The sequence below is a fragment of the Tachysurus vachellii genome, chromosome 18 (genome assembly GCF_030014155.1).
Source record: "Tachysurus vachellii isolate PV-2020 chromosome 18, HZAU_Pvac_v1, whole genome shotgun sequence".
NCBI classification, from domain to species: Eukaryota; Metazoa; Chordata; class Actinopteri; order Siluriformes; family Bagridae; genus Tachysurus; species Tachysurus vachellii.
The window spans coordinates 4,906,528-4,934,338 of record NC_083477.1 but is presented as its reverse complement, the minus strand read 5'-3'; the positions used below and the strand labels follow the sequence as shown (position 1 = coordinate 4,934,338).

Genomic DNA, 27,811 nt, shown 5'->3' with positions numbered 1-27,811 from the left:
AGGACTTTAACACGCTCTGGAAAAAGCACCTGTAGCGGATCTGCTTGGTCATCACTTGTTCGCTTTACAGGATCACTCGCTCACACAGCTTTCATCCTAAAGTCTGCTTGAGATTGTTGGACAAGTTATTTTTTTCCCCTCTTCATTTTCTTGCACAATGGTCCAAGCTGAGCGGCGCACCGCGGCTTCCCTGCGCCAACTTGTCCTGGCACTTTGCGTGGCATCAGGTAACGGGATTTTACTTATTCACTGGTACATAAAGTGGACATAAAGTGACACTCTGGCATAAGATTCTTAAGGACCATGGACAGTCTTAGATGCTTAGGTTGAATGAATTACAGTGCGCAAAACAGAAGAACCTTTACAGAACCTTTATCCGTCCTAGACTGCACTTTTGATTATTTTCATGTGACTCTTCTGCAAAGGTTTGGTGCACATTTAGATTTTTTTTAGTGAAACATCTCTTAGGGAACATGATTCAGATTTCTCTCAGATACCAAATGACATGCTATAGTATAGTATTAAGGAATGAAGCATTTATAAAGAGTCATCAGGTTTGTGTTTATACTTTTGTTTATGGTGTGTGAGTAGTGACAGGATCACCTTTAAGACTCTGGTGTGCTCGGTGAAGTGCCTGGGTGTGTTTCAGCAGTCTGAAACTCTTCCGTTAGTTTCATGTTCTCAGAAATTCACCAATGTAAACCTTTGATGTACCTGTTTGGTGCTGGGGGTAAAATCTATAAATATCTTTCTATGAAAAAAAAAAAACCCCACAGTGTCACGAGGAGATTAGTTTGTCGTTGCTGTAATGAAGGTCTCCAGTTTTGTCCATTAAGTTTGAAGGTAGTGATGAACTTTGCTGTGGTCCTGAAGAAATCTCAAGCCTGTCTTAGAGATTTATCTGGTGAAAATGGCTGTAAATCATTTTTAGTACATTTTCCCTTCCTTCTGTTCATGTAGTAATTGTTAGTCTTAGTTAATTGTTATAATTAGAATAAATGTTAGAATAAATATTATGGCCTTGAAAAGACACTTTAATCCTTTCGGGCACTGCGTTATTTTCTCAATGTGTCACATCTTCAGGCAGTTTTATTGTTGGTTAGTTTTTCTGCTCTAAAGCACCTGACTCAGTTCATCATGTGGTTCATGCGGAAAATGTTCAGTGCAGAAGGAATTATAGATTTAAGAAAAGGATTTGGACTTGAGAGTGTTATGTAGTGTTTGGTAATTATATTAATAATAATTAAATAAGAATTAATCATGATCCTTATCAATGATACTGTATTGTTAATATAAAGGTCATAATTACATTACTGTTGCTAGATATGTGTGATAAATGAAAAATGTGTGAACACAAATGAATCATGTGAAAAATGACTCACATGTTAAAATATCTGAGCACAAATGAATCATGTGAAAAAATGACTCGCATGTTAAAATATATGAACATAAAGGAATCATGTGAAAAATAGAATTACAGGTAAATATAAATGAACATAAATGAATCATGTGACAAAATGACTCACATGTTAAAATATATGAACACAAATGAATCATGTGAAAAAAGAATCACATGTAAACATAAATAAACACGAATGAATCTTAAATAAGAGTCGCATGCAAACAAATGAATCATGTGAAAAAAAGAATCACATGTAAACATTTAATGAATCACGCGATAAAAGAATCACATAGAAACATAAATGAACAGAAATGAATCATGTGAAAAAAAGAATCACATGTAAACATAAATGAATCGTGTGAAAAAAGAATCACATGTAAACATAAATGAACATAAATGAATCATGTGGAAAAAAAAGAATCACATGTAAACATAAATTAACATAAATGAATCATGTGATAAATGAATCACATGCGAACATAAGTTGACATAAATAAATGAACACAAAACAATCATGTGATTCAATTACATGTAAATGAATTGTATAAATATAAAAAAAAATCTTAAAAAAAAAAACATGCACATGTGAAAATGTCTATGTAAAATTTTCACATGAATTATGTGATTATTTATATGTAAGAGTCATATGACTCTTCTGCAAGGGTTTTGAAACATCTCTTAGGGAACATGATTCAGATTTCTCTTAGATACCAAATGACCTGTTATAGTATAGTATTAAGGAATGAAGCATTTATAAAGAGTCATCAGGTTTGTGTTTATTCTTTTGTTTATGGTGTGTGAGTAGTGACAGGATCACCTTTAAGACTCTGGAGTGCTCGGTGAAGTGCCTGGGTGTGTTTCAGCAGTCTGAAACTCTTCCGTTAGTTTCATTTTCCCAGAAATTCACCAATGTAAACCTTTGATGTACCTGTTTGTGGCTGGGGGTAAAATCTATAAATATCTTTCTATGAGAAAACCTCACTGTCACGATGAGATTAGTTTGTCGGCATTTAATGAACTGGTCATTGTTATTTTATCTGGATGATTGGTCCTTGATCTGTTGTGGTTAAGTAGATTTTAATAAAGCAGTTGAGCCACAAAATGTAGATTTACATTTAAACATGTAGACAATGTACACTCATTGTAGATAACACAAGACTTTTTTGGTATCAGGGGTTTGTTTTCTTTGTTATTTGTGTAGTTCTGTTTGCCTGATTTCTCCAATTTGTAGAAATTATTAATAAATAACAAACATGAAAGTGTGTTTCTGATGTACAGTACTGCATACAGTGTCATGATACCAACCGTTCTACATACATGACCACAATATTCAGGTTGTACCTGGACTAAGAGCTCAATAACACAATAAACCTAAAGCCTGCACATCATTTGTCTATTTATTATCTTTTTACTCACTATAATGTGCCAAACCTTTTTTGTCCAGCATGAAATAATGTAATATGTGCAGACATATTGGACAGCATGGAGTTTATACCTTTGGATTTGTTTGTATTTTTTAACTATGGTTCCAGATGAATGTATTTTCAGTCTAAAAACTAAACGATGAAACTCAGGTCCCAGAGAAACACCCCTATATGTAAAAGACTAAATTCTGTCCAGTTCAAATAGGGCTCATGTTACCTGGTATTTGACAAACTGTTCCTTCAATAGATCAGACCTCCTTTGTTTATCAGGTGTAACACGTAATTCTTGTCTGTGTGTTTGTGTGTGTATATATATATACATAGAGCTGTCATTTGAGTTGACCGCTTCTGAGCCAGTTTTGACATTGAGACAGCTTCTTCCAGGAAATGTGAACTTTTCAGACAGGGCAGTGACCCAGTCAGGGCAGGGTAAAGTGTCACATGTTGACCTTGCCTGCATCAGGGGGTGATTTTACCCCTAATAAAGTGGGCATGAGGGGGTAGCTATGAGTGTAAAAGGGAAAGGCAGTCATAAACTTGAAAGCTAGAATAAAAGAACAGCCTTGAGGCTCGAGTCTGCTTGTGGCTGGAAGCATGCATACCTCCTGCTGAGCCATGGTCTGAGGAGTGAGGGATGAGGGATGGGAGAAGAGACTCAGGGGGGTGAAAAGGGATTAAGTGTGAGCGAGAATGAAGAAACAAATTTTCTGTGAAGGAGGAACAAGGAAGCAACTGAATACTGGAAAGATTAAAACATTTTTGTTAGCCAAACAAGAAGTGCGTTGTTTCTGATGATGTGTGACGTATTGTAGGAGAGAGAATTATTACAAGGATTAGTGGATTAACTCACTCACTCACTCACTCACTCACTCACTCACTCACTCACCCACTCACTCACTCAGGCACTCACTCACTCACTCACTCACTCACTCACTCACTCACTCACTCACTCACTCACTCACTCACTCACTCACTCAGGCACTCACTCACTCACTCACTCACTCACTCACTCACTCAGGCACTCACTCACTCACTCACTCACTCAGGCACTCACTCACTCACTCACTCACTCACTCACTCACTCACTCACTCACTCAGGCACTCACTCACTCACTCATTCACTCCTCACTCATTCAATCACTCACTCATTCACTCCTCACTCCTTCACTCACTCCTCACTCACTCACTCAGGCAGTCACTCACTCACTCACTCACTCACTCAGGCACTCATTCACTCACTTCTCACTCACTCACTCACTCACTCACTCACTCACTCACTCACTCAGGCACTCATTCACTCCTCACTCATTCACTCACTCACTCACTCACTCACTCACTCACTCAGGCAGTCACTCACTCACTCACTCACTCACTCACTCATTCACTCCTCACTCATTCACTCCTCACTCACTCTGAGTGAGTCACTCAGTCACTCAGTTAGTCACTCGCTCTCTCACTCGCTTGCTAGCGTTCATGCAGTCTCTCAATCCATATTCCTTTCATTTCATTTTAATTTCATATACAGTATGTCTTTGAATGTTTTATCATCCACAACAAAAGCAGTGTGCCAGAGAACTCTGACGAGCTGCAGTCTAATCCATAGTGTATTCCCATATCCAGTGTTCTCATGAATCATTCCCAAAGTCCAGGAAAAACCACCTTACTGTTGATGAATGAATGAATGTTATCAGAGAAAATAGTTTATTAACATAATCTATGCATATTATTAGCAGATTATTAACTGGCAGCAAACAGTCATAGTATTAGAGATATAAACGCATGAATTGCAGAGAATACAGCAACTTTTCTGAAGCGAAAGAATGACATCCGGGTTGGAAATATCTGACAGGTCAAAGAACGTTGAGGTGTGCAAACTTTTTGTTTTACTCAAAACCATATGACTCAAATGTAACTGAAGGATAAAACGTCAATACAAGTCCAACTCCATTGCATTAAATCAACTAAACATGGAAACTGTCTCAAATTCAAAGGAGATGATGGAGTGCACACTTGGGCCAGTGTGTGTGTGTGTGTGTGTGTGTGTGTGTGTGTGTGTGTGTGTGTGTGTGTGTGTTGCAGAGAGCTTTAGTGCTAAGAGGATTGTTGGTGTGTGTTGGAGTGCACAGTAATCTGAGGATGGAGGGTTAACACTAATCTCTGTGCTTGTAGGTTAATGACGCTTTGTTTCAGTCCGGTAAACGCCTCTTTCCGTCCACAGCCTTTTTTAGTTTGCTCGCAAATAAATATTGATCGAAACTGGCAAATAATGAAGTCAGGGACAGTGATGTATTTTGTTTGTTTAAACAGTTTCTATGTTCTCTCTGAGTGATTCAGTGTTTATTAATAAGGCGTATTGCTGGTATATTTGTTTATCGCTTATTTCTTGTCCTCTGTCCCACCCCCCCACCCGCCCTCTCTCTTTCTCTCTTGTACTGTTTGAGTCACTTCCTTTCTCTCTCCCCCTTTTGTTCTATTGGATTACTGACAATAAATCTGCCTGCTAATTGGTAGCCATGTGCCGGCCATGCTTTAATAGGATATGACAGCGTGTGTGTGTGTGTGTGTGTGTGTGTGTGTGTGTGTGTGTGTGTGCGTGTGTGTGCACAAGTGCTCTTCCTGGGGGCCATCTGTTAGAGGAAACATGAAGGAAACAGGAAGAGATATTACGATGAGGGAACTGAGGGAGAAGGTGAAATATTTATATATAAATACGGATGGATTAGACGTCACAATCCTACCCAATCCTTCTATAAAATCCTTTTATGTTAAAATCTTATACTCTTTTAAACGTATCTCAAAAACTGTAGAATTGAAGCACTTACTTTGTGTCACTTACAGTATGAGTCACTAAGAACTGTTTGACTCAGCAGCAATGCATAGATCAGATCAATTAAAAACAAGAAACTTTGATACTACACTAATAAAAATACCGGACCTGACATCTTTTCCTCAGTTTTAACCTAGAAAAAGGATAAGCTTAATGACTGTATTTATATTAAGGGAGTAACACACTGCCATTATCTGTATTAGTAGCTCTATTTGTTTAGCTTGTGTTTGTATACATATTCAAATTTAGATTGGTAATGGCTGTAATCCAGACTGGAGATACTCCAAGAAACGTTGAAAAGTAAACTGATAGAAATTTCAGTCTCACATGTACAGTACTATGATGTAGAACTACACTTCATTTCCAAAATAATGGAAGTGATGCTGCTGTGAGTCAACATGCGGTCCTATAAGCGGCATTTCGTTACATCTATGGGGATATTTGTTAATTATTAATTACGATAAAGTAATTATTTAAGAAGAACCAAAAACACACAGCACTCCGTCCAGGGTGTATCCTGCCTTGATGCCCAATGACGCCTGAGATAGGCACAGGCTCCCCGTGACCCGAGGTAGTTCGGATAAGCGGTAGAAAATGAATGAATGAATGAATGAATGAAAACACACACAATTAATGTAGAATATCATATTGTTGGAATGAATTGCAGTGACTATTTTATGTTATATTGAGTGTGTAGTTTAGTCAACTGGAGCAAACTACTACCAAAATACATACCAAAAGCAAATCTCCAGCTCATATCATGTTGATGAACATTTTTAACACCACACTGGACTTGTTTTGGGACAAACATTGGCTCTGGGAAAATGCAAGTATAGACAAAGTAACCGCAATATCCAGAAGTACAATATTGAAATGGTTCTGTTTTAAAATCTATTGTAAAGACTGGAAGGTGTTTACGGAGTAGAAAATGTCCATATATTAATCAGACAAGTTTCAAGTTAGTGGGTTTCAAATCCAAAACCCACAAAGGTGCCATGACTGTGCCCTGAGCAAGGCCCTTAACCTTCAACTGCTCGATTAAAAAAATGACTTACAGTATATCCAATTACTGTTCAAATGTTTTTAGACGTTTGTCGCTCTGGATAAAATCTGCCAAATGCTGTAAATGGAGTGTTATGTGAACTGTAATGGGGATTCGACAGAAATCTGGCAACCATGTATGCCATCAGATTCTAGCTTGTGTCTTTTAAGCTCCACATAAAGGTAAGAACTGTCAGGTCTCAGTCCTGATGCACACCTCTAGCCTCGGCCTGAAGCTTTCTGGCAAAAAGAAAAACCACAACGCTTGATTTGTCTTTGTTTGTTGCATCTGCTTGACATTACCATATTCTCGTGGTTGCTTTCATTTTGTTTACTGGGGTCAAACTGCCTGGAGCTTAGGTTTAATAGTGTTGAACCTGGGCATCCTGGCTATAATCACCAAGGCATGTTGCAGTCAGAGAAAACACCCCAGCGCCCAAAAGGTTTACACCCATGTCCACCCATGTACATCCAGTCCAATGTCCAGAACAGGATGATGATATCATCAGGCTCTAACAGGACCTGTTACATTAAATCATTGGTCTTTCATTGCTGGTTGTCTCTATACCGGTAGTTTGGGATATACATTATCATGTAACAATGACCTGGATGTGATAGGGTTACTAACTTGCTCAACAAGAATGTGCGAATGCGTTGTTGCTATAGAAACTATATCGTATTAGAACAGGAGCAGGAAAATCTGTGTCATCTGTAATTTGTCTGACCAATCAAATGTAAGATCAAATGAAGATCACGTTAATGGATGGGAAAAGGTGCTAAACTTTCATCCAGGCTTGTGGAGGCTGAGATGAGGTAGGCGTGATCCGGTCAGGAAAGGACGAAGCAGAGATAGCATCTCTTTGCAAGAGAGTCGGATTAAAAGCCTGGCCTGTCAGAGGAGGGAGTGAAAGCTGCTCGTGTCCATCAGATACCTGCCCTGGCGTCAGACTCTGTCCTTTGATGTCGAGTGCAGAAAGCGATGCCCTCAGGGCTCCTCTTTTTTCATACTTATAGATTGTCTCTCTCTTCATAACGTTCCTAGGGTCTCATGGTTCAGGTTATATCCGGTATGAGAGTGACTTGGATTGTTTGTCTGCATTCCTCTCTAATACTCTAATACACATGACCAGATGGAGGAATGTAAAATGATGGCAGGATTGAACGAAGTCTTTCACACTCGCAGTACGCTCCTGAGACGATAAAACACACTTCTTTTTAGTTTTCAAAGCTTACGGATGAATCTCCAGGATAGAAATTACAATCGACTATAAAATAACTAGATGACTTTGAAGCAGATTAGCATGTAGCATGTCTTGCCATTTTAGCATGAATATTTTGCCACCTGAAAAATCTAAAGGGTTTCTGCTTCAAGAGTACCGTAGCTACTTACAACAACAAATAAATATGATAAAGCTCTGTCAAAGAAACCAGTGACAGGGAGTTCATACAGATCACTCAGAGGAAACTGAAGAACCATCAACATCTCACCATTTGATCACTGATTCATTTCCTAGAACTACATTCCCCATTATGATTTCTCCATTACTTTTCTAGATGCCAGATTGGATTTGGTATATGGAGACAATCTAGGTCAGTGTTGTTGTGCTTTAGAGTGCAGTGATGCTGTTTGCTAAAGGTGTGTTTGTGTACATTTCTATTGTAAAATACTGATCTGTTATGTCCAGCCATTTTTTTCCATGATGTGAACATACAAAACAGGTCATATAGGGTAACATTTACTCCAAGCTGCTGTTTTGTGTGTGTGTGTGTGTGTGTGTGTGTGTATGTGCACTAGCGGTAGATGACAAATGATCTGCAAGGTCAGTCTGCAAGGTCCCAAGCCAACAAACACACACACACACACACACACACACACACACACACACACATGCGCGCGCACACACACGCACACACTAATTCATTCATAAACATAAGTTTCGGTTCACGCACGCATGTGGTGTTGTGTGACGAGAACAGAGAATGAGGGCTTGTGCCCACTATGGTTGTTTTCTCTCACGTGGCCAGCGTAAGACTGGCCGTTTCTACAGCAACGCTGTATCACTCAACATGATAGAACAGGCTACGTGCAGTTTATCCATAATACAGTATAAGCAATAGAGAATATGATCTATGAATCTTTCACAGAAATGAGGCTTAAAGCTCTTCACCTGATTTTCCGGTTCATCAGTGTCAATCATGTAAAAAAACAAAAACAAACAAACAAAAAACCCAATTTTTTTGCTTTCCATAATCTTCAACACACTGAAACCCAGTGACTTTTCCTCTCACCTCTAAACTTCTTCTAACAGCCAAGATGGAAAAATATTAACTAATACTTTCTGCATAGTTAATATATAAGTCTGGCTTTAAGCATCTGCACTTTGTTACACAAGACGTGCTGTTTAGGAGAAGAAGAAACAGCCCTTATTTTCAGACACATTACAGCACAGTGAAATTCTTTTTTCAAATATCCCAATTTTGAAGGTTGGGGTCAGAGCACAGGGTCAGTCTTGATACAGCACCCCTGGAGCAGGGAGGATTAAGGGCCTTGCAAACAGATTTTTGAACCAAGGTTATTCACGTCACCTGTATTTGTTCAGTTATAAGTGAACTTTTTAGCATCCGCAAGAACAGCTTTAGCATTAATATCTCCTATACCATACTATACCACACGGTCTCTGTAATCTACAGTATTTACATAATCTGCTGCTGTCTATTTTTGTGGGTATAGTGTGTATTGTCTAAGGCACTTTCCAGCTAGTTGATTTAATATCACAGGTCACAGGTTAAAGATAAGAAACATAATCAGACTGTTCTGTTTTTCCAGCCTTAAGTGTCGTCCCGTTACCCTTGTTGGAGAGGGGTCCATTGGGTTATAGAGACAGGGTAGTGAGTCCAGGGGGCCAAGCACTGTGGAAATTGTCATTGTTTGTACCCTTTCTGTATGCTCAAACCAGGCTGGTCAGTATTATAGTAAAAAGGCTAATATTTAAACTAGCTTTAATAAAACAAATTGTTGTTGTAGTATTGAAGATAACACATGAGCTTAGCATTATTCTGAGCATACTAACACTGTAGCTAGCACAATAGAGAACAAGCTCACACAAAAACTTGGGGTGTAGTAAACAGGCTAAAACACAGACTAGTATTATAATTATATTACAATTATCATTATAGAGGACTAGCTAAAACATATTTACATTTTCAGCTGCTTTTCTGCTCATCATAACTGTAAATAAAGGAGGTTTAAGTCATCATAGCCTTTGTCTAGGTTCAAACCAGTTGCTTTGTCTCCAGGATGGAGGTCTGTCTTGCTGATGGGTATGCCGAGCGAGTCCAGGGGGCCAAGCACCGTGGAATTTGTCATAGATATTAGCCTTCCTGTTTGTTCAAACCAGCACTTTTTTAGTGTTTCACAACATTTTTTGTAAACTCTAGAGACAATTCTGTATGAAAATACCAGGACATCAGCTATTTCTGAAAGCATCTCTGCAACCATCAACCATAACAGGCTATCATGATTTTCTTACTTTTCTGCTGTTTGATGTGAACATTAACTGAAGCACTTGACCTTTATCATCACGGTTTTATGCATTACATTATTGACCAATTGGATATCTGCTTAAATGTTTGTGCATACATGTGTTCCTAATTAAGTAGATCATTTCTACTCGAGTGAAGATTTTGGATCTGGAGTTCAGCTTTTTCAAATTAGATTTATTCAGATTAGTGATTAAAATTTGTAGTTACATTGCTTGTATTTTGAAAACACCCTTATACAGAGTGACTTACAATTAATACAACTGAGATTAAGGGTTCCTTGCTTAAGGACCCAGCAGTGGCAGCTTGGTGGACCTGGTATTTGAACTCATGACCTTGGATCAGAAGTCCAACGCCTTATCCACTAGGCTACCACATCCCAGTTAAGTGTACTTGAAGGTACGTTCTGTGTCTGTCCTTCACGATCCAATCAAATCCTGAATATCCGGTTTTCTTGGTTTTTCTCTGAAATTATGATGCATCCTTATTATTTCCATTCTGTCTTGTAAAGTCAGCAGTTTTTACTGTGATTATCTAAAGATAGTTGTTTGAAACTCAAAACCCAAACAAATACAGACCCTCCCTGTGCTGTTCCTACCGAAGCCCCGCCCACCAAAAGAACCCTGTCTGAAAAGGTTTCCCTTACAGGAATGTGAAGATGATCTATTAAACTTCTCAATTTATTAAACTAAAACCCCTCACCTAAGAGGCATGACTTTCTGAATAGACAAGATTGACAGATGATTAGAGATATAATTGATTGGTTAGAAGTTGATGGTTCACATCATCATTTCTTTTCTTCAGACTGGTAAACCAGAGACCAGAGTTTCAACTTCCTGTGTTTTTTTATTTTATTTTGGTTGTATACAGTAAAAGACAGAATTTAGAACTTTAAATGCATAAACGTTCCCATTCAAACTTTACACACATCAATGACCCTTTTAGCTCACGTTTTTTCCATATCAGATTTCTTGTTTTGGTTACCAGCAGCACGTTAGCCAAAGTGTTTGCTAGCTTCACACAAAGATATTTTCAAGGCTTATTCTGATGGTTACGCTGTGTGGAAACGAGAAAGCACTCAGACAAGTTTTATTTATAGAACTGAATCCACCATGTCATACAAGCTAATTTTACAGCTACATGCTAGCTAGCGTTATAGAGAAGAGCACAAACTAGTGTTATAGTGAATATGCTATGATACAAACCAGCTTTATAGTGAACATATACTTTTGTTTTATAGTAAACAGGTTAATATACAAACTAGCAATATAGAAAACAGGTTAATGTTCAAACTAGCTTTATTGAACAAACAAATTATTATATTGTTATATTTAACCTGATACTGAGAATTAGCTGAGATTAGCTGAAGCTGAGATTAGCATTATTCTAAGCATACTTACACAGATGGTAGCATTACAGAGAACAAGCTAATATATTAACTTGTTTTGTAGTAAACAGGCTAAAACATAAACTAGTAATATATAGTGAACAAGCTAACACACAAACCTCGGTTGTAATAAACAGGTTAGATGCCCTCATCCCGAGCGACTTGCATTTTTATCTCATTTTATAGAACCAAGCAATTGAGGATTAAGGGCCTTGCACAGGGAACCAGCAGCTTGGTCGACTTGAGAACCTTCCGACAGAAGTCCAACATCATAACAACTAGGCTACCACATCCCACACAAACATTGGTTGTGGTAACACGTAAATAAGCATTATATAAATGATAATTTCTAGCATAATTTTGAAGATAATTATTTAAAAGACTCTTACAGGTAACAGGCTGGTAACAAACTAGCATTACAATTTACAGGCTAATACAAGCTAAAATTGTAATAAACATGTGTAGCAATCTTTCAAACAGATTACACTAACTTCTAGCTCTTTCCACACTTGGGTGTGGTTTTGGGTTTCAGTGTGTCCAAAGATGTCAGTGTTTATAGAGACAACTTAGGAGTCACTGTGTGATTCACAGCAGCTGGATGAATGACAAAAGGAGCAATAGGACAGTGATGTAGGTAACATATGAGCATGTAAGTGTGTAACGTGTGTCACATGACTTTTATTGGCAAACACTCAAAGACACACCGTTAGCTGAGGCACTCCTCACAGTCCCAAAAATATCGCACTGTCAGTCTGAACAGGTTTAATGCGTCAGAGTCTTAATTTTTAATTAATCTTAATCCTTATTATGTAAACAGAGAAAATATTAAGTGTATATTTATGGTTGGAAGCAGGACTATCACATGACAATTTACACTTTGGTTCTAATGAAATTTTATGGAATGTGAAAGTTCACTTTATCAGTTGAGGACAATATAATGACTGTGTAAACACAGTGTATTGTAGGTATAAATAGCTGGAAGCTTAGGACAAGAAGTCTGCACCTTGTATCCGGGGAAGAGCTGTTTTCCATATTTTAACTAGATTTTTTTTTAATTATTATATTATATTTATATAAATAATATTATATTTATTATTTATTTGCCCAAAAGTCAGTATAATTTGCTCTGTGTAGGGATATTCTATACCACACAAAGTTATACAAAACACAGATATAGTAAACAGGATAAAAGAAAATTCGCATTATACTGTAGTTAACAGAGAAGCTAGCATACAGGCTAAAACAAAAATGAGCATATAACAAATAGTCAAAAACTAGTCTTATATTAGTAAAGAGACTAATATAATGATTAGCATAAAGGCATAAACAAAATCTAGTATTATAGTAAACAGACTAATTCAGAAGCAAGTGTACAGGCTAAGACAAGACCTAACCCTAACCCTAACCAAACCTAACCCTAACCCTGGTATTAGAGTAAACAGACTAACACAGAAACTAGCATTATAGTAACAGACTAACACAGAATGTAGCATACAGGCTAACACAAAGACTAGCATTATAGTAACAGACTAACAAAGAATGTAGTGTACAGGCTTTTTGTGTACATCACAAAAACTAGCTCAAAGGGTAAAACAAAATTTAGTGTTGTAGCAACAGACTAACACAGAAACTAGCATACAGGGGCTAACCCAAAGACTAGCATGAGAGCAACAGACTAACACAAAAACTAGTATTCTTATACACTAATAATAACTTGTACTTCAGGTCTACATGGTGTTTAAAAAGAACAATATGGCTTCTACTCTCATGAGCTTCTAAAATAGCACTTGATGCAGCAAGTCATATTTTTGTCCTTTATTATTATTATTATTATTATTATTATTATTATTATTATTATTATTATTATTATTATTTCAGATAATTTGGCTTCATAACAAATTCATGAAGTCTGGAGAAAGATATTTATATAAAATATATAGAAAAAACTTTACTTGTAGTTAAAAACTACTGATATAAAGAAAGTGCCCATGTGTCCATGTTTTTAATGGAAAAGCAGACCAAGCACTTAAAAGTATAATTTTATCAATTACAATTAATTGTAATTATATATATATATATATATATATATATATATATATATATATATATACGTGTATATATATATATATATATATATATATATATATATATATATATATATATATATACGTATATATATATATATAGTTGATTAATGTCTCTAATTAAGTCTCCTGCATAATGTGGGTGAAAACAAGTTCTTACTTAATATGACACCTTGTTTGAGTTAATATATTGCTCAAGAATTATGAGCTTAAGTCCAGAAGCTGTGTGTAACTGAGACACACTTTTGTTTTTGCCTGGTGTGTGTCTGAGTAGCACAATCCCTAGCTTTTATATTAAAATTAAAATAGAGTTAATTATTTAAAATAAAGTTAATCTAATCTAAGAGTACAGCTGCTGAATGTGATAGTAAGCGTTTCTCTGTGCATGAACCCATACATGCTCACTGAAATAGAAGTATCCGTATTTAGGTGATCATTAACTCCTGAGTTTAAAAACCTATATTTTGTTGTGGGTGTTTCTTTGGTCAGTGAGCAGTGAGTTTGCTATATAAAAGGAGTCCTGACAAGGCGGCTGTGTTTCCCAGCACATTTTCTTTTACTTTTTAATCTGTCACTGCATTATGGTTACTAGGCAATAATCCATGACACTACTGTATATCAGTGTTTGTTCCTGGAAAATAATCAAATTAACCAGAGCACCCAAGATCTGATGCTTGTCTGATGGAGAGAGAGAGAGAGAGAGAGAGAGAGAGAGAGAGAGAGAAAGAGAGAGCGAGTCCATAAAAAAAAGAACATTTTGTTTTACCAGGCTTACCAGCTGAGAGCAAATTCTTAGAACAATGCTGGCATGCTATTGCTATTTCTTAGCTAATTAGGCCTGAAGGTAAGGTGTATGATTACATACACACACGCACGCACGCACGCGCACACACACACACACACACACACACACACACACACACACACACACACACACACACACACACACACAATACCAGCATAACAACAACTTCGCAGTCCGTCTCACTTCATCTGGTCATAACAGCTTCAGGCCCCCTGCTGATGAAAAACAGAGACAGCAATAGTGACAGCGTTTCCTCACAAAAGGGACACTTCACAAAAAAATTGCATACCTTTTGTACCTGAATGTTGCCTTCACTTTTGTCCAAAATATAGAAATTTACCAAAATAACTGGACTCTTTCTGAATGAAACACACGGATAGTGATTATAACATGAAGCATCCATAGCGTTCACAGTAACAGCACTCAACATAGCACTATACCATGCACGTTTGTGTGTGTATTAAATGATGATTTCAATTATTAATGTAATGTTAATAATTGTTATGAATTTAAAACAATAAAAGTAAACATTTCTAAGTGTTTCTTCTGCCCTTTTATTTTCTTTTCACTTATTGAAGGCTATATATGTATCCATGGTTCTATAATTGAGTAGAGAGTGGTTTTCTTCAGAGCCAATGAAGTTTTCCTTGTCATCTACTAACAGGGGCCTTGTGACCATGACTGTGTACTTTCATGTGGAGTTTATTAAAGGACCATTCTTTGTCCATGTGAGTGTCAACGGTGTCCCGTGTTCCAGGGCAAATGGAAATAGATTAAAAGATCATGTATGTAAGCGTTGTTATATGAATAAGTAGGGGACAACTAGGTCCATCTGGGACATTAAGCTGTCAGTTGTCCTGAGAGTATGAAACAAAATCTCAAAGCATGATCAATCTCTAATATTCTACTCAAAAGTCTGAGCTGTCTTAAATCAGCTCTTTATGCTGTTCCTCAAAGATCTTAACAATAATTGTAATGAGATTATCAAAAAATCAAGCAAATAGAGAGTTGTACTCAGTGTCTTGGAATCGACCTCCTCACCTCGATGACAAGCCAAGAATGGGAGAAGGAAATGGGTGTGGTGTGGTGTAGATTTGGAGCCTTTTACAAGGTACACACAACGTCAGTAAGGTGATAACTATGTACTTGGTCAGGAAACATTCAAAGCAATTTTCCAGACTGAAGGGAAGTAGATCTTCCTTATATGTTTGTGTTTACTGCATATGGGTGAAGAAACACCAACATGCTCACAGCTCTCTAAACAGAAACTCCAGCCAGCTCAACCATAACCTACAGATTTTTACAGATCCTACAGAATTTTCTTCTATCATAGTGACAGACAACACAGACACTGGAACAAGCAGTACAACAACAGTGTCTGTTTTGACAGAAACAGCTTCTACAAGTACACAGTACACTGAGCTGAGTTCTCCAGAGAACAGTATGGACTCCCCTATACAGAGGCTCATATATTAAGTGCAACAACAGATCTGGCTTCTACAAGGCCACAGCAAACTGATACCCCATCAACGACCATGCAGGAGCAGAAACACAAAATTATATGTCTATCAGAAGCACATCAGAACCTTCACCTCCTCAACAGACAACAGACTCATCGTCATATACCATCGGTAATGTGTACAGTACCAGAGGCTTATTTAATTTATTGGATCAGAGAAACGTATTAATTTACTTCAGTTAACCCTGCTTGTTAGAAGCCTGGGGCCAGAATTTACACAGGGCCCCTGAAACATAGAGGTTTAAGGGCCTTGCTCAAGTTTCTAATAGCAACAGAGTGAATCAATCTTCTGATCAATAGAGCCTTTTTAGAAGACCACATTGCCATCACTGGGGCCTTCTTAATGGTACAGTAGAGTCCATAAAATCCCAGTCACAGGGACTAATTTGAGTGTACATTCAGATTAATGGGATAGCACTGTTGTGCATCAATCTTATAACTCCAGGGTCCCTTAGTACAGTAGATCCTTAGACCAGGTTAATATCTGTGTGGAGGTTTCTATGTTCTTGCTATGTTCCCATAGGCTTCATAGATTTTTTTCAAAGTCTCCTGTTACTTCCCACCTTCAAAAACATGCCAACTGGTGGACTGGGTACTCTAAAGTGGGCATAAATCCTGATAGTAAATTCTCCTAAAAACAGAAGTCATGTCGTCCATAAAGTCACAGAGCTGAATCTTTGCTTGAAGGCATTCAAGGTGAATTCTGAAATGGAGCCATTACCTGAAGTGGTGGCTCGTAGTATGACACTATTGAAGCCCTTTGCTTTGCCAGAACTGTCTGTTTTACCTTTTGTCTACTCACTGTGATATTTGTGCTTACAGCTATCATGGTCACAGAAGTAAACTCCAACACCAATACTACAGAAACAACAACCATCTCAACCACGACTCCTGTAACTACAGCATCTGTCAGTGATACAACGCCTCAGATTGTCTCACTAAATACGACAGTAATGCCAAACACTATTACAACACATTATTTAAATACAACTTTTACAACACCAGATAACAGTACTGCTACTACACCCAACACCACTACTCCCATATCAACCACCACCACTGAACCGTCAATCATCACCACTACATTATCAGAATTCGACACTACAACCAAAAACATCACCAGTATGACCTCAGGCTCTACTGCTACAACCTCTAACATCACCACTACACCCATATCCACACCTGAGAGTACCTACACTCCAAACATCACTTCTACAACCTCAAACATCACTGCTACAACCTCAGACATCACTGCTACAACCTCAGACATCACTGCTACAACCTCTAACATCACCACTACACCCATATACACACCCGAGAGTACCTACACTCCAAACATCACTGCTACAACCTCAAACATCACTGCTACAACCTCAGACATCACTGCTACAACCTCAGACATCACTGCTACAACCTCTAACATCACCACTACACCCATATCCACACCTGAGAGTACCTACACTCCAAACATCACTGCTACAACCTCAAACATCACTGCTACAACCTCAGACATCACTGCTACAACCTCAGACATCACTGCTACAACCTCTAACATCACCACTACACCCATATCCACACCTGACAGTACCTACACACCAAACATCACTGCTACAACCTCAAACATCACTGCTACAACCTCAAACATCACTGCTACAACCTCACCAGACATCACTGCTACACCTACACCAAACATTACTGCTACAACCTCAAACATCACTGCTACACCCACACCAAACATCACTGCTACACCAACAACAAACATCACTACTACAACCTCAAACATCACTACTACACCCTCACCAGACATCACTGATACAACCTCAAACATCACTGCTACACCCACACCAAACATCACTGATACACCAACAACAAACATCACTACTACGACCTCAAACATCACTACTACACCCTCACCAGACATCACTGATACAACCTCAAACATCACTGCTACACCTACACCAAACATCACTGCTACAACCTCAAACATCACTGCTACACACACACCAAACATCACTGCTACAACCTCAAACATCACTGCTATACCTACACCAAACGTTACTGCTACAACCTCAAACATCAGCACTACACCCACACCAAACATCACTGATACACCCACACCAAACATCACTGTTACACCAACACCAAACATCACTGCTACAACCTCAAACATCAGCACTACACCCACACCAACCATCACTGCTACAACCTCAAACATCACTGCTACACCCACAACAAACATCACTGCTACAACCTCAAACATCACTGCTACACCCACAACAAACATCACTGCTACACCCACACCAAACATCACTGATACACCAACAACAAACATAATTACTACAACCTCAAACATCACTTCTACACCCTCACCAGACATCACTGCTACAACCTCAAACATCACTGTTACACCCACACCAAACATCACTGCTACAACCTCAGACATCACTGGTACACCCTCACCAGACATCACTGCTACAACCGCAAACATCACTGCTACACCAACAACAAACATCACTGCTACAGACTCAAACATCACTGCTACACCCACACCAAACATCACTGCTACAACAACACCAAACATCACTGTTACACCCACACCAAACATCACTGGTACACCCACACCAAACATCACTGCTACACCCTCAAACATCACTGGTACACCCTCACCAGACATCACTGCTACAACCTCAAACATCACTGCTACACCTACACCAAACATTACTGCTACAACAACACCAAACATCACTGCTACAACCTCAAACATCACTGGTACACCCTCACCAGACATCACTGCTACAACCTCAAACATCACTGGTACACCCTCACCAGACATCACTGCTACAACCTCAAACATCACTGCTACACCTACACCAAACATCACTGATACACCCACAGCAAACATCACTGCTACAACCTCAAACATCAGCACTACACCCACACCAACCATCACTGCTACAACCTCAAACATTACTGCTACAACCTCAAACATCACTGCTACACCCACACCAAACATCACTGCTACACCAACACCAAACATCACTGCTACAACCTTAAACATGACTGCTACACCCTCACCAGACATCACTGCTACAACCTCAAACATCACTGCTACACCCACAACAAACATCACTGCTACACCCACACCAAACAACACTGTTACATCCTCAAACATCACTGCTACACCCACACCAAACTTCACTGCTACAACCTCAAACATCTCTGCTACACCCACACCAAACATCACTGCTACAACCTCAAACATCACTGCTACACCCACACCAAACGTCACTGCTACACCAACACCAAACATCACTGCTACAACCTTAAACATGACTGCTACACCCTCACCAGACATCACTGCTACAACCTCAAACATCACTGCTACACCCACACCAAACATCACTGCTACACCCACACCAAACAACACTGTTACATCCTCAAACATCACTGCTACACCCACACCAAACTTCACTGCTACAACCTCAAACATCTCTGCTACACCCACACCAAACATCCCTGCTACAACCTCGAACATCACTGCTACAACCTCGAACATCACTGCTACACCCTCACCAAACATTACTGCTACACCCACACCAAACATCACTGCTACAACCTCAAACATCACTGCTACAGCCTCACCAACCATCACTGCTACACCCGCACCAAACATCACTGCTACAACCTCAAACATCACTGCTACATCCACACCAAACATCACAACTGGGCCTCCGGTTCCACCTGTTCCAACTGCCACACCAGGTGTGTAAACTTTCATATAACATATAAAACATGTAACATATAAAAATATGTTAGAAAATTTTATTTATTTATTTATTTATTTATTGTTTGTTTTCATTTCTTACTCTCTGTCTTTGTGTAATTTAGCTACCTGTCCACCCTGTCCACCTCTCACCATGTGTGTTAACTCCATCTGTGAGTGTCTGCCTGGAATGTACTTGTCACAAGGCCAGTGTCTTGAAGGTAAGCATCAATGGAACACGCTTGGAAATGAAAATCATTAATACTCTACAACTTGACTTCTTATTCTTTTCCTTTAGGAAAAGTATTTCCAGGAACGCTGCGCTTATCAAAAGAAGATTTTACACCTGATATGAGTGATCCTAACTCTGTGGCATTTCAAAAGATGGCCAATATGATCATTAATTTGGTGAGGAACGGAGGAATTCCACACAACCTTTATTCTACGTGTCTAATTAGTTTGTCTGTGAAACAACATGGGCTTTATAAACAGTTATAAGCTGCATGATAGAAGACTTAGGATATTCTCTGGTTAAAATATGTTTCTTGGAAGCTACTCAAGGAAGAACATTTTGTATCAGTGGTGTGTTTTTACTTCATGAAACTAAATGAACTGAGTGCTTTTTATATTAGTGTATATACTTTGACATCCACCTCTCTCTCTCTCTCTCTCTCTCTCTCTCTCTCTTTCTTTTTTTAATTTGACTTTTCCAGCTAAACAAAAGCTTCAGTACTTCAAATGGCTACGTAAAATCTATTGTTCTGAAACTAACGTAAGTGTTCTCCCACTTCTCTCCACACTCTCACCATCTTCTCTAATATGAATTATAACACTTTAACCAAACGTCATGGTGCTAACAAGTTGTATGTGTGTGTTTGCAGTAAAGGCAGTGTGGTGGCTACAGTGAACAATGTGTTTCACTTGAACTCTGACGCTACAGTACAGTCTGTAACGAATGCCGTACAGACGATCACTAATGTGGAATATACCTGTAAGTTCAGCTCTGGCACTGTGGACGTAAATAACAAAAAGCTGTTCTTTTCAAATTAGCATAACTGTAAATCAAGTTTTTTAGTATATCAAATATAATTGTGTATATGTATGCTACATAGACTAAGTGTATGTTCTACCCCATGAAAACACAATACATTGAGCTGTTATTATAAACTGATGAAGATAGTTCCAATGTTCAGAAATTTATTCTTAGTTAATTCTCACTCACTCACTCACTCATTTTCTACCGCTTATCCAAACTACCTCGGGTCACGGGGAGCCTGTGCCTATCTCAGGCGTCATCGGGCATCAAGGCAGGATACACCCTGGACGGAGTGCCAACCCATCACAGGGCACACACACACGCACTCATTCACTCACGCAATCACACACTACGGACAATTTTCCAGAGATGCCAATCAACCTACCATGCATGTCTTTGGACCGGGGGAGGAAACCGGAGTACCTGGAGGAAACCCCCGAGGCACGGGGAGGACATGCAAACTCCACACACACAAGGTGGAGGCGGGAATCTAACCCCCAACCCTGGAGGTGTGAGGCAAACGTGCTAACCACTAAGCCACCGTGCCCCCTCTTAGTTAATTCAGTTTCAATATATTATTAAATATAATTACATTAAATATATTTCTGGGAAAAAAAAATATCTATGACATGCTGACTTAAATCCAAATACACTATACGGCCAAAGGTATGTGACCGCTCACACCTGACCACTCACACCTACAGTATGGGTTTGTTGAACATATTATATCATGTCGATATTTATGTTGTTCTGTTATCATTAGCTCCACTCATCTTTTCTACTAAGGCTTTCCAATTAATTCTGGAACATGGCTTTGGTGATTTGTGCTCATTAAGCCACAGTGTTCCAGTTTATCTAAAAAGTGTTCAGTTGGGTTGAGTCAAAATCAGGGCTCTTTGCAGAACACTCGAGTTTCTCCACTCCAACCTTAACACACCATGTTATCATGGAGCTTTGTGAAGGACACTCGAGTTCTTCCATTCCAACATTGATCTTGTGCTTTGTGACACTGAAACCGTGTTTGAGTCTCTTAGTTCCAGTAAAGGGAAATCTTTTGAATCATTTTTTAGTTTTGTGCTTCCAACTTTGTAGCAACAGTTTTAGTAGGAACCACAAGTGGCTGTGATGGTCCATGTACCTTTGGCTATATAGTGTAGAAGCAAACAATTAGAGCATTAAACAGATGGAGCAAAGAGTAAATGTGGAAGTGTATGATATTTGTTACTTATCAAGCTATTTATGCCAATCAGTGTGAATGTGTGATGATTTTAAATGAGTTTTGCCAGTTTACTTTACAGACAGCTGATAGATACTGTAGGTCTCTGATAGGGTTTTCATAGAAACTCTTCTTTCCTTGTGTCTGTTTGTGTGTAGCTACGGATCTCTGTGATCAGAGTCCATGTGACACCAGCACCACAACGTGTAGTAGTAATGATACGGATGGCACTATTAAATGCACCTGCAACCCGGGCTACATATCAAATGTCTTTTCTACAAAAAGCTGTACAGGTGAGTGTGTGTGTGTTTGTGTGTGTGTGCGTGTGGGTGTTTGAATGAGTGCAAACAAAAGGCATCCAAATGGCTTTAGAGTAACCCTGAAATGTCTCAAGAGCCCTGATTTGATCAGGTATTTTCTGTATTTCCTCTAGAATAACGATAAATGTCAGTAGGCAATGAACCAGTTTATTAAGTGCACCTATACAACAGCTCAGTCATGTGATTATCATGTGATCATGTGCATCCCAGGACCACTTAAAGTGTAAAATAGATGACATGGAGCTCCTTAGTTTCAGATATATCAAATGATCCCACAAAAATGCAGCTTTTTAGTATTAAACAAACAAACAACAAGATGTTAGTGACGATTAGATTCGGATTAGATATATTTCCGCCACATACTAAAATTCCAAACAAGTTTGTGCTTTGAGGTGAGACATTCTGCAGCTTTCTTAGGCAAAAGAAAAAAGAGAGATAGAGCCTATCTATTTTAATATTCACACATACTTTGTGTTTTTTTTCCCAGCCTGTCCCAGTGGTCAAAGAGCAGATGGCCAAAGATGTGTGCCGTGAGTAACCTGGTCCTAAACAAACCTACCAAATAAAACAACTGGCCTTGTAATGATGGCCTCATGTGGTTGTAACTACTGCCCTCTAGTGTTGTAGTGATACATCAGCCTGATAAAGTGATGGATGAGTTAATAATGTCTTTAAATGATCATTTCTTTTCCAGGTGTGCGTTTGGTTATTCTGGCTTCAACTGTAATGACTGTAAGTTCTTTTCTTCAGGATTTAAAATACCTTCTTTTTCAATCTGCAAACTTTTGGGATTAAAAATAGGAACTTAAATTACAAACCTTTAATACATTCCTGAATTTGAACCCAAGAATTCAGCCTGACGTTATGTATGAGCTTGCACAGTATACATGTTTTTTTATATTTTTTTATAAACACTTTGCTGCTGTGTTTCTCTGTGATAGCGGCGTTGTTGGCGTTGGTGGTGGTCGCCGTCGTTGTGGGAGGAATTTTGCTCTTCTTGGTTTTGGCCCTGATCATCTTCTGTTCGCTCCAACAGTGCGTACATATCTATCAATATCTTTATATATATTTAATTCTATAGTTCTACCAGTCTATTATATAGTTTTATTTTATTTTTAAATTCTATAGCTCTGTCAGAATTCTGTAGTTCCATCAGACTTTTATATCAAATTATATGGAATTCTATAGTTCAGATCTGTCTGTAATTTTAGAATTATATGGTTTTTTTTTTTATTAGACTTTCTTCTTAAGTGATGATAAATTTTCATCACAATGTTGCTTTAAAATTATTTTAATGTAATGAATTAAGTAATTAATTGTGAATTTAATCCAAAATAATGTGCTAGCGATTTTTTTTTTGTGTAGTTTTGTCACTCCCTATACTGTAGCTGTGTTCTGGAAAAAGGTTGATGTCAGATAAATTAAGTGCTGTCTGTGTATTGGATTGTTTTACTAAATCAATTGTTTCATTCCTTACATAGCTTTTTTAGCTGAGTCTCAATTCATCGTTCATTCCCTGGGGAACAAAATCCAACACAAACCATCCTTGCATGCAAAGCTAAGAATTTCAGTCAGGATTTGAGAAATCTTTTGGATGCTTTTATCCACAGCTGAGGGTTAAGGGCCTTGCTTAAGGGGACCAGAAGTAGAGGCTTGGTGGCCCTGGGTTTCAAACTCATGACCTTCCAATCAGTAGTCCAACACCTTAAGCACTGAGCTACCACATCCCTTATACAGTACATGTTCCTTCTGTGTGTGTCCACAGGGGAAAGCACACCTCCATCCGCAACAGTCCTTACTCTTCAGATGACATCCAGATGTGGCCGTCCCACAACATCACTCCCATCCCTCGCGCGTCTCTCGGCAACAATGCTAACAATGGTACGGAGACCTATGGTACAGAGATGCCCATGCCAGATACAATCAAACCCAGCAACGGGTTGGTAAGTTCCCATCAGTCTTTGTCTACAAAATCACATCAAGACGTTTTCTAGACACCAGGTGCCTCAATGAAGTCGTCATTTATTTCTAAACTGACTGATCAGCACTTTCTATAATGCACTACTGTGAGTATGACAATAACTGGCATGCACACTTGCTTGTATTTCACCTGCCTGATGATGATAATGAAATTATAAGATCACTGCTGCCACCACCAATGCACATGATGATGAGATCTATCACAACGCTCTATCATCTGCCTGTCTGTTAGAAAAAACCTCTTATACCCAGTGAGACATTTTTAAAGGTTTCAGTGAGGAAAGCTCATCATACCTTCCGATCTGGAAAGAAATCAGAAGCAGCTTCACTTTCTCATTCTGTGTATTTATTTTAATACTCTACTTATAAATAATCTGATGTGGATGCTAAAATCTGTAAAAAATTAAAAAGTACACTGGTGAAATCGATTTATTTCCAATCACTTTGTTTACTTTCTGATTAGTTTCATATAAACTACCACTGTGGTGGACGAAATGAAACGAAATGAAACAAAACAAAACAAATCATTAAGGCATTCTCAGCATTTATTTATACAACACAAATTAGCATGATTTTTAGAACAAATCACAGACATCCACAGACGTCTCTTGTCAGTCCGTGCTCACTGGGTTATAACAGACTTGATAGAGGACATACTTCTGAATGTTTGATGTATGTATCTCTGCGACTCTCATCACACATTATCCCCTTTTTAAACTTCCGTCTCACTTGTGTGTGTGTTTGTGTGTGTGTGTGTGTGTGTTGCTGACATGCATGTGATGTCTGTCTCACATTGCCTTGCATGTTTCTTGATCCCGCCGTTATGATGCTTTAGAAGTTAAGAGGAAAGGTAAGACACGATGGCCTTATCTGCATGTCTACTCTCTTATCCGGGCCAATCGAACAGGTCTAGGTTTACATGTGTGGCTGCTGATTGGTGGATGGTGGACTCTTGGTTTTCTAATCAAATTCATTCACGTCTCTCTTCATGAAGTAACATGAAGAATAGAGCAAAACCGGATTTTCGGAAATGAAGGGTATTGCTACGTTCAAATGGGGTCGTGTTTGTTGTGTTTATAAAAAGAATAATCAATAACAGCCTGGAGTTTTTTGACAGCTCTGACCCCTTTAGTGCCAATATTAACATTTTCCCCATTTTCCCACCAACTAGCTATCTCCTCCCTATCACATATTGCATCATATCGCAGTGTAACACACAGTTAGAGGCGATCGCAGTCTGCCCTCTTCCACATACATGAGCTCACAGTTGCCTCTGTTCTCAAATATTTTTACAACATATGAGATAAATATACATATTCTCAAGTCAAGTGAAGTCAAGAAGCTTTTTTTTTTGTCATTTCAACCATATATTTCTGAGTACTTTGGTTTCTACATTCAGCCTGTCTGCCTTTAGACTTAGCACAAAAGCATGTATGCTAGCTAGCTCTGTTGTTAGCTTGTTGTAGTAAAGGCTATAGAAGTGCAGCAGATGTGACTTTTCATTTAAATCAACAGCTTTGAAGGTTGAAATGTAACAACAGCTCTGACTCAACTCACGATGCAATGTTCACTTTATTCAGTATAAAAATTCACTTAATAGTTCTAGTTTAGTTGTTCAAAGCCATTTCCTAGTCATTTACCAAGCCATCTGTGGTAAATTTTATATTTCAAATGGTTTTGTTTCAAATGTCATGCTTCTTTTACTTCTTTCTAGCTATGTTGTTAGCAGACACCTGACTAGCTCTCGAAATCACAATGAAAAAGTCTTTTCGTTAGAATTTACCCTTACACTTGAGAGAAATGTTGATATTTCATACAGATTTATATCTTTTTTGCTGTCCATTTGCCTTTACTCCGTCTGTAAAAAGGACATTATAGCGATGTGCTAGCTAAATAATTAGCTGTATTCTTTCACAAAGTGCGTACCGTACTATTTTTCACTTTCCAAGAAAGAGATCACATGAAAGTGATCACACAAATTTACGACTTCCATTTGAACGTACTCTCTCTATATATATATATACACACTGTAAATATCACCTGCTTTGCATGCCTTTTCTATAATTACTAATAACCAGCCTTTTTTTTAATGGTGTCATTCCATAAATTTAGTAATCCTCCTGCATGATGGGTGATATAAGGGAAGAAAGACAGAGACGTTTCGTGTCCAGGTTGACACTGATCTGTGTTTGTCTAACATTCCCTGCTGCCTCTGTTTCAGATGGGCTCCTATGATCTCATGCCGTTAGAAGAAAACCTAAAAACGTTTAAAGGCAAAAACCCTTCACGTTATTCCTACTTGGTTGAGGGTCATGAAAACCCTTACTTCAATACAGCAGATGAGGAAACGACATCATCCTGATTGGAGAAAAGAGAAGAGGAGACAAGAGGAGCCAAGACGACACTTGGAGATGACAAAGTGGGGTCGTTATTTTTTTAAAGCAAACACAAATGACTCTTTCATACTCATTGGTCCATTTTGTTCTATCGAGGAAAAGTCTTTTCAATAAACTTTCTTAAATGTATATTGGTTCCTCCTTTCAATCTGTAATATTGTTTAAATGTCTTTTTACAGATGTCTTTGTGCCCTTTATCATATCGCCAACGTTGATCTGACAGAAAATCATCACCTTTACATTATGTTAATTATAGGATCATGTCTTAAGATTCCTGAAAACACGATACTGCATGTAGATGCCTGTTTATCTTGCTGTTGGAGTTGGTTCACACTTGGTTGGTCCATGCTGTTATAATAACCTTAAACATGATTGTGTGATTGATTTTATTTATTTCACAATTTTTATTACGTTTTTGCGATTGTGTCACTTGTAAACGAGAGACTTTAGAACAAAAACAATATTTTAAGCAATTTTTTCACATCATCATCATCATCATCATCGTCTACTTCAGAATCATTGTTATACTGTGTCTGTTGTTCATTGTAGTCTTTTTGTCTCACTTTTGCACTTGTCTCACTTTTTTTTTGCACATGTTTTAGGACGCTATAATTAGGGCTTCACAATATGGAGCGAATATTACATCACAACATTTACTTATTAAAATACACATTTAAAGTTGAGATAAAGATTATTTAATGAAATATTGTGTTGCCTGGGTTATAAGTGAATATTTAAAAGGGCTAGAGCTCTTTGGGGGCTTGTGATGCATTTTTTTCAAAGGGACTCACTCTGGTATAAATTTCTGCTGTATGTTTGCTGCACGCCTCTCAGTGGTCCTTTACACATAGAGATTTTTTTATGCACGGATAAGAGTTTATTGCATTTAATGCAGTGGCAGTGCCAATAATGAATAATGTATTTAGAAGTATATATAATATCTATTTCTTTTATTCAAATGTCTACAGTGTATTGTGTTCTAAAGGTAAATCCTTCTTTCTTTGTAAATCGTTTTTGTAAACTGGTGTAAAAAATTAAATATGCAAAAGACAAATAAATATATTTAGATAA

At 38.2% G+C, this 27,811-nt stretch overlaps 1 protein-coding gene across 2 annotated transcripts; it reads left to right on the top strand.

The window, feature by feature from the left end:
• Positions 1-27,811, top strand: si:ch211-198m17.1 (mucin-2). 2 transcript variants are annotated; one of them, XM_060892403.1, is made up of 13 exons: positions 1-227; positions 16,852-19,791; positions 19,918-20,013; positions 20,091-20,200; positions 20,506-20,564; positions 20,674-20,783; positions 22,203-22,337; positions 22,852-22,894; positions 23,059-23,096; positions 23,306-23,399; positions 24,130-24,307; positions 25,180-25,194; positions 26,566-27,811. In XM_060892403.1, the coding sequence occupies exons 1-13, from the start codon at positions 158-160 to the stop codon at positions 26,704-26,706; spliced, it is 4,029 nt and encodes a 1,342-aa protein (XP_060748386.1). In that variant the 5' UTR covers positions 1-157; the 3' UTR covers positions 26,707-27,811. The 2 variants fall into 2 exon arrangements, with proteins under 2 accessions (XP_060748386.1, XP_060748387.1); XM_060892404.1 differs by lacking the exon at positions 25,180-25,194.